The 15506-nt window shown below is 30.7% G+C and overlaps 1 protein-coding gene across 2 annotated transcripts in view; it reads right to left on the bottom strand.

The window, feature by feature from the left end:
- The window catches only part of LOC106457180 (transcriptional adapter 2-beta-like), a 54187-nt gene that overhangs the window by 5311 nt on the left and 33370 nt on the right, over positions 1–15506 (bottom strand). For both annotated transcript variants that reach the window (XM_013916573.2, XM_013916574.2), the window contains 7 exons: positions 12022–12101; positions 10468–10539; positions 8650–8714; positions 7535–7587; positions 6704–6738; positions 5182–5267; positions 1613–1675 (listed from right to left, as the gene is read on the bottom strand). In XM_013916573.2, coding sequence (XP_013772027.1) covers positions 1613–1675; positions 5182–5267; positions 6704–6738; positions 7535–7587; positions 8650–8714; positions 10468–10539; positions 12022–12101 — 454 coding nt within the window. The remainder of the gene's footprint in view (positions 1–1612; positions 1676–5181; positions 5268–6703; positions 6739–7534; positions 7588–8649; positions 8715–10467; positions 10540–12021; positions 12102–15506) is intronic.

The raw sequence follows: 15506 nt of genomic DNA, 5'->3' as shown, positions 1-15506 counted from the left end.
TTTAGACAGTGACAATCAAATTATAATTCTTCATTTAAACATCAAGAAGTGGGCCAAATTTGCATTAATAACCATGAGTATTTTACAAAATTATTTTTTTCTTAAAAGTTCTTTATCAGAGGTAGAAGAAAATTTTCATGATTACTGGTCATGGGGAATCCCCTTTAAAGCCTACTGTTTTATCAACGTAAAGCCACGCTTTTAAACTAGATATAGGTTTTAACTTGCAGTAGTTTTTATTGAATAAGCTAGTTGAAACCAATTTGCCATGAAGAAGATATAAGATAAATCCTTGGGTAATGGTTATTTTGTTTTCATAAAGCTTAGGTCATTTCTACTTGTGAAATGAGGTTTTAACTTTGTTATACTTTGGTAACTTCGCTTGGGAGACCAAACTGCTTTGGACTTCTACTAGCTGGACATTGTCAGCATCAACTACGTATGTTGTTTATTTAAAGTACTGGTAATTTTGATAAAAAGAAGACCTTATCCACTGTAATAATTAAAGTGGTAAGAGTAATAGTTTAATGCAGCTATTATGAATTGTTTTTGATAAAAACTGAAAGAAAAAAGGAACCTATCCTACTTTTTGGTTGAAACATCAAGCTTTCTGTGTTGTAAGTTATTGCTTTTCACTGAATCAACAATGCTGAAAATTCTGAGTTATTATTAAATACGTTTTTTTTTTTACAAATGATAATTTTCTAAAGCAGAGCTTAAAGGTATTTGATATAGCTAGATGTTAAAGGTTACTCCAACAGAGTTTATGAAAGCTAGACACTTGCAAGAATTTAACAGTGAAAACAAAAAAGAATGTTGTATCAACCCCACTACAACTACTGTATCACACCAGATGAGATACAACAGACATAGTAGTGGTCTAGATGCTATTTATGTCACCGATTTTCATGAACAACTACAAACAAGATTCTTAGAGTAAGGATTAATAACAAAATATTATTTTATTTTATTTTTAACACTAATTATTTATTTTTTGTTATTATTATTTTATTTGAATCAACTTTAATGTCATTCAGAAGAACTGGCAACCCACCACTTATAAGATTGGCTAAATAGAAACAAATGTTTTCTTGCACTGTCATTTTGAAATGATCCTACTGACAAGTTGAAATCAAAAATATATCAGCATTAAACTTTTCCTTAAATTCTTTGCACACATGTTAGTTTAAATACTGAAAATTGTACATTTCTCAATAGTGGTAGGTCTATATATGTTTTTTGTTATAAAATGCATGCTTTTGTACTTAATTTAAGCAAATAATACAGAAAGCAACTAAGGTGGCTATTCTTATTTAACATAAAATAAACTAACACACTTCATAAAAAGTACTGCCTCAAAACTTCAACTACAGCATTTATTAGTAAAATGTTCTGCTTCTTAAGTTTTGATTACTCTGATCAAAATCGTTAGGTTTTATAAAAACAAACTTGGTTTGGTTCTACTTTGCATATTGGATCAATATTTTATCAGAAAGTCTACATTAGCTTCAGATCACTGTGATGAAGGCCAATCCTGTAAATGCAGAAACCTCACTGGAAGTAGACAGTGAAATTTTGTTCTAAATGTAATTTTTGTCCCTATAAAACCTACCTTCAGTAAAACAGCCTTAAAGCTTATGTACTGTGCCGGTTTTAGTCCTACTGAGGAACACAACTGAAACAAAATTTAAGCATGAAATTATATTACTGTTTTCATGTCACTTTTCAAACTTAGCTGTACAACTGAAATCTTTCTAGACATAAAAAGAAACAAGTCATCAAGAAAGTAATCTACATATTTCATTACCAGTGAAGGCAGAATAAGTTTTTTTTCACCTATTATTCAAACAGTTTCTCTATAAAAGAAGTAAACTGTTAATACTTGTTTTCTTACATTTATCCTCTATAAATATTTTCAAACAGCAGTACTAAATTTAATGACTAGCATGATGACTATTACAGCTAATAAATAATTATGGAGCAAAAAAACAATGTTATTACATTATTAGCTACCTTTTATGTCTTTCTGACCAACAGTGTTTATTGAGTGGAATGTGTTACCACCGTGTAACTCTACATTTTTAGATTATGTTAAAAACATACTAATTTGCTAAAAATGGAGAACCTTTTATGATATATCTCAACACTGTATAAACAGGCATCTCGTATAGTAATCTGCTTAGAATTTCAACTTAAATAACATACAACACACAGTCCAGCCACTGTTTAATAACTAATGAAACATTTACAAGCAAACCTTTCACATGTAACTTCAAAGGTTAGAATTTCCTTTCCAAACACACACTAAGCATTATTTCATAGCTAACATAACTGTTATTTTAAATAAATATACTCAATTCTCAATTAACTGACCATGTGACCTCTTTGTACTCGTATAGTCTTTATAGATTTGATATTACTAACTTCAATATGGAATGTATATCTTCATAAAATTTGTCAGTCTTTCAGTAAACATTATAAGTCTTTCACATACAACAAATCATATTTTTTTGTGAAGTATCTTAAATAAACTAAAAAAAGATTTGTCCGTGAATATATCAAGTATTTGTTTTTCATGTTAAGAATAAAACTACTTTTCTTCGTTTCAAAAATCACAGATTTGATTTGTGTAATCCCTAAAACCTCCTAAGTACATTTCAAATGTTTGTTTTCAGTAAAACTATATATTTTATCTGTTATTTTCTCTACCCTAAGGATACCTGTGGCGATAGGTTTAACTGTGCCATGGTCTGGTGAATCCATAAGCTGATGCATTTCAGTGTAGCTTTTAACTGCTTTTACTAGAGTTCCTATTCATTTTGTTTGCCATTTGTTTGATTATTCTTTTCTATCACTTCTTTATTTTATCTTTTATTAATTTTATATTTTTTTTATAGTGTTGTGGATTTAGTAACTACTAAGAACAAAATGTCAAAACATAAATGAAGTTAATTAACAATGGAACAAAATCTTGTGATTACTGAAGAGTGAGCAAAGTTTAACAGTGATATCTATTGTAGTCGCATACCACAGTTTGAAAAAAAACATATTAAAATAGAAAACAGAAGACTAAATGATTAGGGTAGGGCCTCTCACATTGTGTATTGTGTAAAATTTTTTAATATGTATTATGTAATAATCAGTTTCTTATAGTAATACATATACATATATCACCCTTTTTTTATAATTCATAATATTCTTGTCACCCCTCCCCTTCAATACCTCAGATAATGAAGTCAACTCTAAATCATTTTTCAGTCAGAGTGATTTCACACTTTATTAAATAAAAAATACAACAATGTTACCAAAATTCAGTAATTGAAAATATTATAATAACAAATAGTTATACACTTTAAAACTAAAAAGACCTTAACATTTGCCTGTATAATATGGTAGTATAGGCTATGTGGAGAGTGTGAGTTCAAAATACAGTTTGTGAAAAATAACAAGTTAGGCATACTAGTGGTGGTTTCATCAAATATATCCCCCAAAGTAACCATAAAGCAGTTATACTGTAACTTTTTAGTCAAATTTCAAAAGTGAAATCTGTATAACCTTCTAATAACTTACAGATTATTACCAAACGTTATTTTTGAAAAAATGTTTATATTTTATCACTTGTTTTCACTATTGTATCTCTGTATGGGTTTGGTCAATCTGATCTCATAACCACCATAACAAATTAGACACAAAACCACAAACGTTTATTCTTAAATCTCATAATATTACACATATATATATAATTTTCATTTTATTGACCTTTCAGCAGTGTCTGATTAACATTACAGAAGTTGAATGACACAACACACAAGCACTCATGTTATCCAACAGTATAAAACTGGCCTTTACAAAATGACCTGTTTTGGCTTTGTTCTAGTAGAGCAGTATTTCGTAAAATACAGTCACATTTCAGTTATAATACATTACATATGTATATACATTATTACTATTTACAAATAAGTTCTTAAATTTATTTTTTTTGAAACATAGAACAGCAAATAAAGAATTATAGAAAACAATTATCTCTTCTAGTTACAAACTTTGTACTCATTTGCCACTTGCCGTAATTTGCTAAGCATTGTCAAGTTTAGCATATGGAGGATGTAAAACAAAATACTTTTTTTTGGTTTTATATATGCATTTTGAAATAATAAAAAATCATAAATTACTATATCAATACTACAGAATTCCACTATAATTTATCAGGCTTAGCAACTAAGCTGTATTTTGGTCTAAAAAAATATGATTTTCTGAGCTCCATAATGTCTTATCTTACTGCTTGGATTCTACCATGAAAAGAAAGGGTTTTCCAAATTAACAATTAACAGAGGCTGTGTAAACCACGTGGAGAAAATTCTGAACTTTTGATTGGTTATACACACGTCATTGGGTGAAATAAGTGTATGTAAGCAAGTACTTTGAAAAATGGTTTGTTTAGAATTAAGCACAAAGCTACACAATGGGCTATCTGTGCTCTGCCCACTACGGGTATCGAAACCCAGTTTATAGCGATGTAAGTCCGCAGATATACCGATGTGCCACTGGGAAGCTTGAAAAATGGATAAAGTGGGCAGGGCCAACTTGTTATATTCACTACATGAAATAATAGCTCAGAAAATAGGAAAGAGAGGAGGTTCATATGTTATATTCTAGCTTGTAAATATCATATTTGGACATCACAAGCATTTAATTTGAACCAAAGCTACATTCAACATACCACGTGACACACAAAAATTCATATTTTGGATTTTTCTTTAAATATTTACTTTTAAATTATGAAATTAACTAATGTATAATACTAAAATTTGGATTATAATCTACAATTTGATACCAAACTTATTGACATACATTCAAAATAGTAGTTCAATAAAATTTTTAATGTAAGTCTACAAACATGACCCATGACCATAAGAAAACCCATATTGGTCGGGTTAAAGGGCTCGACTATGGAAAAACACCCAAAGGATCACTAATGAAGTAAGTAAAACTGTCAAGAGGACACACAGTACTGCTTTACAGCTCATCTGATGAATAACAGTTAACCCTTTTTTATTTAAACTGTTTCTATCAAATAACAACAAAAGCACAAGACATGTAACCTGGCAGTATAGAAATGGTTGCTTGACTACAGTAATTAGAACACACACTTATCATACAAAAGTAATAGCTAAATTTACTTACTAATTTTTCTCTGGCAGAAAGAAGCTGATAGTTTGGTAGTGTTGAAATGTCAACTTCTTTAATTTCTTCTTTTAAAACAGTTTTTTCTAAAACAACAGAAAAAATGCTCTGTTAGATCTATACAACCCATTATTACAACATACATTCATAAGTTAAAACTCCAGATCAATAATAATGTACTTTTACATTTTTATGTAAACACTTTTACTTTCTGTTTGAATAATATGCACTTAATTGCTATAAGGTAATTAATTTAATTTACAATGCTGTTTACCCATGTGCAACAATGCTTTAGAAGACTGATAACCCTTTTCAGCTCAGTATCTAGACAACATCGGGAATATCTAAGAACTTTTGTCTGATCTCTGCTTCCAAATCACCTACAAAATAAAACTGCAAGTGGAATGCTTACATTTATCATTCAATTCTGATGAATACTGCATTAAATTAATTAAAAGAACACAAACAAACTACAACTCTAAGTGGTTCCTCTTGCCATTGCAATTTGTATTTGGGGAATTGTTTGTTTTTTCATTAGAGCAAAGCCATATTGAGCTATCTGCGGTGTCCACTGCAGGGAATCAAACCCCAGATTTTAGCACTGTAAGTCCGTAGACATACTGCTGTCTGGCCAGGAAACATCAAGGGAGTAGAAATATATAAAATTATTGCCTGTCAACATTTGAAATGAAATTGCAATTCTGTGCTCTTTTTATCTTTGTTTTTGCTTATTCCCAGCCTTAAATAGTTTTAAAACAGTAACTTTTAAAGTTGGTGGTATCAAAAATGTAAATGGCTGTTCTAATGAAATTGGATCATAATTAAACGACTGTTTTGTTTTGTAAAGTATTATTTTAAAATAATTTTTATTATCATACCATCAATGAAAACAGACTATAAAAAATCTGATGTTCAAGGGAATAAATTACAAAAGTATGTTTCCAAAAAAGATCCAACTTTTAATGAATAAAAAAAATTAACAAAATTATACTTTTTTCCATATGTGTAGTACTGTTATATTTTCAACATTAGTATCATAATAAGTATTCAAAAAATCATACTGGTTGGCTTTTCTATCTATTTATGTTAGTTTTAATGAATATATATATATTCCTCTCTGTAGTTATAATTTATTTATATTTCTAGCAGACTTGGCCTTTTTTTATGAACATATCCCTTCTTATAGCTGCAATTTATTGCTTTAATATCTATATTTAAGCTCCTCTCTTCCCGTCAGAATATATACAAGAACAGTGGTGACAGAATTAAATAAACTATATGCTTATTAAAATCACAACTGCAACAAACACTATATAACCAATCAGTTTAAAAAATTATTGATTGAAACAAGTATCACATAGATTGACCTGGTAGAATTCTGACCTAACTATTTCAAACATTCTCTCTAAACTACCACATGTGAAAGTATCTCATCACAATTCTAAAAGTAATTATACCACCAACTAAGGCCTATGATGACTACTTTATCTGATTATAAAAAGTGTGATGAACAAATATTTACCTTGTTTATCTTGTCCACTTTCTCCATCTTTTTCTCTATCAAGACAGAAAAATGAAATAAGACAGTTATAACTGAAAAAAAATATTCAACGATAAAAATTAAAATACATGAGAATGAGACCTTGTATTATAATGTTTGATAACTGTCATACCTGTCAACTTTCTAAGCAGAAAAAGTTTCCTCAATAAACATCAAAGGAAATTTTGTAAAATTGAAGAGCAGTGGGTGCATTTTAGTTAGCAAAGATACTAGCAATAACAATGTCACCACATCTTAGGTATACCTCAAGTATTGTGTGAACTCATGATGACTGCTGGTGTTTACATTTAATCTGAGAAAATGGCAGAAGCCATTATTTACCTTAATATGTTGCATTTTGAAAGTTCATTGTATAATTTAAACAGAACAAATATCTTCAATTTTTCCAACTTAGATGAAGTCCCAAAAAACAATGTGAAACAAAATTTTTGTGAAACAAATGATTAAGAATAAGAATTTATCAGGTAAAAATCGTAAATTGGAAAGCAACTGAAAGCTTGATTCTTAAAAAGAAATCGATATTGTTGCAGGTATCAAAAAATCACTTTCATTCTCTTAACTTTTTAACAACCATACTGTAGCATAATTTGGTCTGTAACCATTTATTTCATATCACTTCTATAATATCTAAATATTTTAAAGTTTGATATCGTTACTATCAAGTCCCATTAAATAGGTAAAAAACAATTTTACATGTTACAAGATCAGTATCATCTAAGGAATATTAGGATATCCAGATATTACAAGAGGAGAGAAGCATTATTCAAACTATCTATAAGCACCACTACTTACTCTGGTTTCTTTGATACAAGTGTTGACCTTCTGTGTATAGACCCACTACTACCCTGTAAAAGTAAGAAGTTTACCTTCAGATTTTTCATTGTGTATCAAACAGAAAAACTGACTGACTAGATGAAAAATTTAATTTCTGTACATTACAATGGTAAAACATAACTTTATGTTATCCTTGATCCCATTTCAAATATCAGAGAAATAGATAATTTATAATAATATAATGAAACATGGAAAAACTATAAATTCCTTAGAAAATTCTTTGATTATTAAAATGCATTTATCAGGTTCATTAGATTGAACACCCAGTCTGCAAGTCTATGAGATCAAATTCAGGGAACTTAGTGAGCTAAAAAAAGTGTGTCAGGGTTTCCAGTATTTAAGTTAGAACTAAAAAAAAATACTCCAATAGAGGCCTCAATTTTTTAACTTCAAAAAACACACCTTTTTTTTGCTAAAAAACTCACCTCTCAATAGTGTTTAACTACAAAGATGCACAGTTTAAGAAGATAGCCAGACTGTGTTCCTGATAACATTAGAAGTGTTCTTGCTGGCGTACTACGATTGGTCTAAAACAGACATAAAACCACTGGTTGGAGTATATTCTCTAATGTGCCAAGCTAGTGATGCTGTCCTAGTGCTAATGCTACTACTGCTGTTACTGTTACTACTCATGCTGCTCTGCTACAATTGCTGCCATCTTATCTTCCATACACTGGACTAGCTCCTGCAATCATTTGGGCAGGTATTTGTCTGTGATTCCAAACAGAAACCATCACCACAAAGACAATGATGAATGAACAATCCACTGTACTTTCCAGCCCTTCACAATAAACAGAACTTGCAAAAACCTTGAAGAAACAGGCTTCATAGATCTGAGTAATCAGATCTTGTATTGTGCCACTACTGTGTTTTTTTATGGGATTTTGCATGGGGGTATGGATTTTACTTCCCCATAGCCTGGAAACTAGTATGAGTTCAGTCATGCTGGTGGGTAATTCAGATTCCAGGTATTACAAAGAGTTCAAATCTGGAAAGCTAAATTCGGGAATCAATCCACTAAAAATGTTTCCCTGACTTACAGACTGGGTAGTAAAAATAGTTCACAAACTTACTGATTTTTTCTTGTTTTCTTTTTTTCTCTCCCTCTTGTACCTTGCAGTTTCAAATGCTGTACATTCTATAAGATTATAATAATCAATGTTATCCACAAATTTTATTTCATTTGAAACAAAGCAATGAAGAATTTTGTTAACAGACTTATGTATTCTTCAAATAACAACATTGTCTTTTACTTGCTTTATATAGAATGTTTCTCTTAAAATTTTGTTCAAAAGCAATACATAAGTGATATATTAGAAAGAAGGCAGCTTGTCACCACCACTCAAAGCCAATTCTTTGGTTACTCTTTTCCAGTGAATAGCAGGATTGGTCATCATGTTATAATGCATCAGTTGCTGAAAAGGCAAGCATTTTCAGCAACAGGTTTCAATCCTGCAACCTGCAGATTAAGAGTCAAGTGCTCTAACCAGCAGGCCACACCAAGTCTTTTAGTTGCTAAAATGAGATTAAACCTAGATCCTTGGTTGTTAAAATATCTTAAAACAACTGACAGGAGATTTAATGAAATAAACATCGGATAGACTTGTATTTCTTTAGTTTTAATACAAAATTTACAATCTAGACCTGGGGTGTGTTACAGCAAAACAAGGGTTTACTTCATTCTCATAAATCAGTCTTTATAAATAGATGTACTTTTTAAATATTTAGTACAAATAACTATAATTATAATATTAATTAATTCTTGAAATTTTCTGACACTTTTTGACAATGTATTTTGTTTTTTAGTAAATATTAAGTTATAAATTTCAGATAGGTTTCCTGGACCAGTCTACTAGTAAAGTACTCATCTATCAAAAGATAATAATGATTCAAAGAAATTGCTAGTTCATCAATCAAGTACATAAAGAGCATACATCTTATTGGTAATGTGGAGCAAGGTTTAAGGTAAAAATGCCAAAGTCCTTTAATCCACACCACTTCTTTGAAAATGTGCAAAAACAAGTTTTCTGGTATCTAGAAAATAAACAAGGATTTGTGCAAGCTACCACTAAAATCTTAAATTACTAAATGAAGCTTACTGAGGTTTCAGAATCCATTATAAGATTAGAGAGAGAGAAAAAAAAATCTCAACACTTTATCATACCTAAGTTAATCTAAGAAATGGAAAAAACAGCTGGGTAATGAAAGAAATAACTAGTGAAATTTGTAATAAAATGAGATAGGAAAAAAAAAAAAGATGAATTTGCTAAGGAAGGTTTTCTAGAATGACACAGTAGAAGATTCAAAATCTTCTTGTTTTTATTGTAACACAAAATAAATAAAAATATCAGTTGTAGATACATTAAAATAAACAGCTGAAATGCAAAAGAATGTCAGAAACTGGATAATTGAGCCTTAGAAAATTAATGCAAAAATAAAGCTTTTGTTTTCTTGACAATCTTGCTCGTACATTGAATTTTTTAATCCAGGCATTACTTTTATCAGTCGAAAACTAGAGTTCTCTTTCCTTTGTTGTTAATCTAGTTTTTAGTTGTTGCCCACAAATGAAAGAGTGAGCATTACAACATTACAGGATAATGTTGAACTTGTTGAGCTTTAATCTTTATCAGTAATATTTGTTTTGTGTTTAAGCATAAAACTATACAATGGATTATCTGCACTGTGCCCACCACGGGTACTAAAACCTGATTTTTAGTGTGCAAGCCCACAAGCTTATCACTGAGCCACTAAAAAGGGGGGGCTTTTATTATCAGTCACATTTTACTACCACTATAATGTCTGGCAAAATCTTTACCTGATCACATACACATTTTTGTTAGATGTCTTGCTATACAACATAAAAAACTAGATGAAAAATACTAACATCTTACCTTCTAATTTTGTGAGACCATTTCTTCTATATCTCATGAGTTCTTTTATTCTTGATTTCACTTCTTTTTCTCCTGCAATTAGAAATTTCTGTAAATTGTATTAGTTCATAACAATAAACTGTTTATGTAAATTGCAAATTTTTGTGCCCACAATGTGATTATTTTCTCCTAAACATTTTCACCTATTGGTGGAAGGCTTTGTGGGCACCCTATTCTTTCAACCTTTATCTTCGAAGCCACTGTATGAATTGACACCACAGATGTTGAAGTCGATGCTCTAATGTAATGTAGTGGTCTTGGAAGACTGGAGCTGAGCTACCCACGTACTGCCTTTTATGTGGGGCTTTAAGTTGGGCAGACTTTATTCTTAGACCTTCTAGTCTTCTGGCTCTTTGTCATCTCTTCAACTCCAAGGGGTGATAGGTCTCCAATGGAAGAACTGGTGCACTAGATGTCATAGGTTCAACTAAACTCATTCTCTCTAATTGACATACCCAGTGGTGAGGCAACTGGTGGTGTCTTAATGTGTGTTTTGAATTCCTATTGGACTAAACTGACTCACATCATTTCCAGCACCTGCATTTAAGATTCATCAATGAGCAATGTGTCCTCATCCATCAGGTCTGGTGACATACATATCAGGTCATCCCCATGTATGGAAGGCAATAATGAAAACTCTGAAACATCACTAAAATCAAACAAAAAGTTCTCACCACTGGCTTCTTTCATGATTTCTTCATAGATTCTGAGTTTCAGCAGCAACAACAGTAAGGTACATTAACAGGCAAGTTGAATATAAAAATAGTAAGAAGGTTTTCCTAGTTGGACCTTAAGTAGAAAGAGTCAAGATTCCAAACATAAGGTTGAAAATAGTTCCAATTAATTAATGAAACTCAGTCAATAGTGTGGGTCAACCCTTTGACTTTCAGTACACTCTTTAAATTTCTTTGTGTGCATGTCACAAAAAGTGTTAAGAAATAATATAATACAAAAAAATCAGAAAATTATTGAAAATCTGTGAAAGAGGATGTGGCAAGTGAGTCTAATTCTTTAGTTTACATCTCTATAAATAAAGAAGATTGAAGGCTATACAAATTAGATACAGCCTTAGTAATATCGATACTATAATAATTAATTCATGTTAAACTCAAGATATCACAGGGGTGATGAAGAAATAAAGGATGGGCAATGCAAACAAATGTATGATTCTCATATAGGAGGAGATTGGGGATTTATTATAAAATTTCTTTTTAAAATCTTATATGCCACTGAACTTTGACAGCAAGTTTATCCATATACATTGATAACAGTATAACATGCACACTTTGACCTACCTGTACCAAGAAGGTAAAAGAAACAGAGAAGTCAAATTGTATGCAACTCTGATTATAAAACTTATTCATAAAATAATAATCTGATCTAATACATTTTTTCATTCACTTCCAGTGTGTAGACAACATAAACTGCACTCTGAAAGTTTTGTTGACACAAAAATTCAGTAACTAAATAGAGCTAAAATAAAAAAAAAAAAAATCAGAAATATTGATTACTTACTCTGCAGGTTTTGATAAAACTGTTCTTGTTCTGCAGCAGCTTGGAACTGACAAAAAACTCTCATCTTTTCTTGCATATCCCTAATAAAAAAAAGAATGCATCCATGTACACAAGAAACTTTTTTAATGAATAAACATAATAAAGATCCAATAAGCTTGGAACTGACAAAAAACTCTCATCTTTTCTTGCATATCCCTAATAAAAAAAAGAATGCATCCATGTACACAAGAAACTTTTTTAATGAATAAACATAATAAAGATCCAATAAGCTTGGAACTGACAAAAAACTCTCATCTTTTCTTGCATATCCCTAATAAAAAAAAGAATGCATCCATGTACACAAGAAACTTTTTTAATGAATAAACATAATAAAGATCCAATAAGCTTGGAACTGACAAAAAACTCTCATCTTTTCTTGCATATCCCTAATAAAAAAAAGAATGCATCCATGTACACAAGAAACTTTTTTAATGAATAAACATAATAAAGATCCAATAAGCCAGGTAAACTTTATTACTGCAGAAAAAAAAGTAATTGTGGATATATTTTGAGATTCTAGAGACTTTAAAATTAGATTTTACAGAAAAAAAAATAACTGGTTATGGCAGTCATGTCAACAGTTTTGGTGACCACAAGATAATTTGTTGAAAATGATGAGTTGGTAAAAACTTTTCAACAATTTCAAAAATGATATGCTTCAAATTCAATAGAATATATGTATAAACAGTCATTTATCATCTCAAATATTAGTAAAAGCTATGGAAAACCTTAATGCTTAGTTCAAAAATTCCAGATTTATAATGGGGGAGGGGGAAAAGAGTGGAGGTAAATTAAAGTAGACGAAAAAATATCAGAGCAAAACTAACGAAAAACAAGATTTTGCAGTTCTTCACAGTCTCCTTAATTAATGACGTTTAGTGACAGTCTCCATTCAGAAAATCTTATGTCAAAGTTGAAAAGGAAGTTAAAAAATCACTATCCATGTTGATATGTCTAAAATTCAACTGTGCAACCTTCTTTGGCATGTGCAAAACCACTTGGACTTAAAAATGTGAATTTGTCACTTGCCTAACATAACTGTGTGATCCAACAAAAATTCTGATTCCTTATCTAGAATACAGAGCTAAAGGATGGCACTATTTTCTAGAGGATATACTAATAAGTCTTGTTCCATAATTTATCCTGCTACTCCACATACTTATTGAAGCAGCTGGTGAAAAACTGTGTTCCAGATTTTAATATGATCATAATATATTTTAATGGTTTATTTTCTAGAAACAAATTAGTGAAAAGGTGCAAAAGTTATGTAGTTTAACGAGGTGGTGGTTCCAGAAACAATGCTGAACAAAAAATGAATTACTCATTCATGTTTACTGAAGGCAAATTCTCAAACATTTTTATCGAAGTTATGTGAAAACATATCTGAACAGAGATGAACATGTAAAGATGCTCATCCTTTATGAAACTATTGATGCGCATCACAGCAGGTGAGATGAAGGCTCATACAGTGGTAGTCTGTGATACTGGAATTTTACTTTATGACAATATGGAGATGTTCCACAAATTTGCCAATATGACCAATGATTTAGAAGCAAGAAACAACTGTATAAGTTGTTTGAGAAACACTTGAAACATTAAAAATAAAATTGCTGAAAGTTTAAGTACAAGCCATTTTGCTGAACATGTATTGCTCCCTTTAGTGTAATATTTCAATCACTGCCAGAATTTCGTTTCTCATGCCTGTTGCTGTTTGCAACAGTTAACCTGTGATTCATGCGTGTATATAACCAACAATATCAGATGATTCATATTCATGAAGCAACAGTCAAGCTGTTCAGGGCCATACAATGGGTGACATGAATTAGCATACTCAATTCAAATGTTTAATGCAACAAATGAAAAACTAACATTTGATAAGGATTGATTTTACATATTACTATGGTCAGGATGTGAAATGGGAAAGAAATGAAAGAAACTTGAGCATATGGTAACAACACATGCCATTTTTCTTTTTAAAACTTGTTACTGACCAATGAAATTTAACAATGCCAATATATACACACTGCATTGTTGACTCTCAATGATAGGTTAGGTGATCTGCTGAACTGAGTTACAAATTTTCCCAACATTGGACTGGACACAGAAAAGTAACAAGGGGAAGAAAAGATCCTTATGCAAATAATTATGAATCTTATGATACATTCAGATATCTTACCATAGATGGGCAATGGCCTTTCCAAAGTAAAGTTGTGTGGTTCAAAATACTCCTCGTATTATATGACTAATTTCAAGGCTTTATTGGAACACAGAAACTCTGATAATGTCAATGAAATAAGACCTGACCATAATTCTAAGAACTTGTAAATGAAATCAAAGAAGAATATATAATAATATGTCAACTATAAATTCAATATTCAAAGCTGATGAGAACTTTTGCCCAATAACAGGGCTACCCAGGACAGATGAGATGTGCCAGACATAGTAGTGATCGAGGTGCTATTTCTATCATCATCATTTGCATGAAAAACAACTGTAATTTTACCTAAGTCATTTACAAATCAAAAGTACAATAAGGGTTAATAACACATTATTTATTTTTAATGATAGAAGGACTGGTGTAAAAATATCCATATCATTTAGATATTCTTACTGAAACATAACTCTGCAAAACAAAAGAATCATGGTTCATCCACTACATCTCAATCTCTTCAGTTCACCAACATCGTACTGTCTGAATATTTGTTAAACACAGTGGGGTATCATCCTAAGACAAACATTACAAATACTGAAAGTCAGATGTGCAGATTAACATGAAACAGCCACTTCGCTTCCAGCTGATCAACTAGTTAAAAGTAGGATCTTCAACTGGAAGGCTCAGTTCAAGAGTACTCAGCACCTTCCAAAAAATCCTCCATTGTAGAAAATAAGATTCTTGGGCATCTAAAGCATAACAACTTTCATAAAAATTCATATCTGACCATTTTAAGCTTCATACAGTACAAAACTGTCAAGTCAATAGTCAATCAGACTCTACATTTGAGGATACATATCTTGATAACCAGAAGAACAATATAAGAGCATAATCATTGTCAGCTTACTGTAGACTTTTTAATACTACTGCTATTCAATACAAAAAAATAATAAAACTGGTAATGACAGACCTTACTAACATTCACAAAACATAACCTGTCTCATAGATTTAGTAGTTAATAGTAATAAGGAACAACAAAAAAACTGTTTTACTACGAGTTGACAGAAATTTGACTTTCATGAATAGTTTCTAAGAGATTTAACATGGCACATGAAGACTTAAACCATAGTATCTTCACAGGATTACATTTTAAATTAATAACTACTTGCCAAAATGTGCTTAAACACTCAAGTTTTATAATATTAGCACTTATCATAAGTTACATTAATGAATTATGTCAGCACAAATTATTTTCATGTTAAGAAAGACAAAGATCAACATGATGGGTATGCAA

This window comes from Limulus polyphemus, unplaced genomic scaffold (genome assembly GCF_000517525.1).
Source record: "Limulus polyphemus unplaced genomic scaffold, Limulus_polyphemus-2.1.2 Scaffold300, whole genome shotgun sequence".
Taxonomy (NCBI): Eukaryota; Metazoa; Arthropoda; class Merostomata; order Xiphosura; family Limulidae; genus Limulus; species Limulus polyphemus.
This window is presented reverse-complemented; position numbering and strand designations above follow the sequence as displayed.